At 43.1% G+C, this 1321-nt stretch overlaps 1 protein-coding gene across 1 annotated transcript in view; it reads right to left on the bottom strand.

The window, feature by feature from the left end:
* Positions 1-1321, bottom strand: part of LOC101851512 (diacylglycerol kinase delta) — a gene marked incomplete in the record, with an annotated part of 91327 nt that overhangs the window by 32607 nt on the left and 57399 nt on the right. Inside the window, 1 exon segment of the mRNA XM_035970923.1 lies at positions 1052-1231. Within this exon segment, the coding sequence (XP_035826816.1) occupies positions 1052-1231 (180 nt within the window).

The raw sequence follows: 1321 nt of genomic DNA, 5'->3' as shown, positions 1-1321 counted from the left end.
GTCCAGACTCACCCCATCCTCGTCCTCTAAGATGTCCTTCCCTATCTCTGTGCCACCACTTAACCCTATCCGTACGTCGTGTTTTATTATCGTATCCATACGACCTAGGGAACTCTGTGCAACTACTTTCCAAACATGAAATTACTTGTTAATCCGATCCGTACGCCTTGCACAGCAGTCTGTCCAAATTATTTTTTTAAAGAAATACTGAAAGTTTCAAAGAAATCTCCGTATTAGAAGTATTCTAAAATGTGAAGAATATAACCCCCGGGGGTACAAAATGACCAAATTACTGCCAAACTACGCGGTTCTCTTTTTGCGTGTTGGGCATAGATCTATTTCACATAAATGTTGAAATTTATTTTAAAAATTGTAATTGAATGTTTTCTTTTAACAGATCCTTGTGTATTTTCTGAAAAGGTTATGAAAATCCCCCAAGACAAAATAACAATTTTCTTTGCACAATAATAGTAATGATATTCATAATATAATTATACGACATAGTAAAAATAATACTATCAATAATTATATTATTATTATCATCATCATCACAACAATCAATAATATTACATGCAGCAACTATAATAATAACAATACTATTGCTACAACTTCTACTGCTACTATTTCAAATTTTCTGTTGCTGATGCTGCTTGTGCTCCTGTTTCTACTACTACTTTTGCTGCTATTGTTGCTGCTATTGTTGCTGCTACTGCAACTACAACTGCTGCTGCTACTGCTGCTTCCGCTATTGCTGCTGTGCCGTTACTACTTTTACTGCTACTGCAACAGCAGGGCTGCTACAACGGAGCTACAACTACTGCTGCTACAACTACTGCTACAACTACTGCTACAACTGCTGCTACAACTACTGCTACAACTGCTGCTACAACTACTGCTACAACTACTCTGAGCTGCTGCTACAACGACTGCTGCTGCTACAACTACTGCTGTCTCTACAACTGCTACAACAACTACTGCTAGAGCTGCAACTACTCTGCGCTGCACGCTACAACAACAACAACAACTGCTGCTAACCGCCAGCGTACGGTACCTGATTGTCGCCACTTTTGGTGTTGACGTAGACGAGGAGGGGGGAGGTGCCGTGGGGCCGGGTGCCCTCCCAGTAGCCGTCACTGTCGATGGTGGAGATGGCGGTGGGCGGGAGGATGGACACACGGCACTGACCCAGGGGGCACTTCTTGCTCAGCTGCTCCTTGCACGACGCGTGAACCTGGGGGGGGGGGGGGGGGGTAATCGGCGTGAGGTGAGATAAAGGATGAGATATGATGAGATGAGATAAGGTAAGATGAGATGAGATAAG

This window comes from Aplysia californica, unplaced genomic scaffold (genome assembly GCF_000002075.1).
Source record: "Aplysia californica isolate F4 #8 unplaced genomic scaffold, AplCal3.0 scaffold00339, whole genome shotgun sequence".
Classification (NCBI taxonomy): domain Eukaryota; kingdom Metazoa; phylum Mollusca; class Gastropoda; order Aplysiida; family Aplysiidae; genus Aplysia; species Aplysia californica.
The sequence above is the reverse complement of the archived record's forward strand: the minus strand, read 5'-3'. Positions and strand labels throughout refer to the sequence as shown.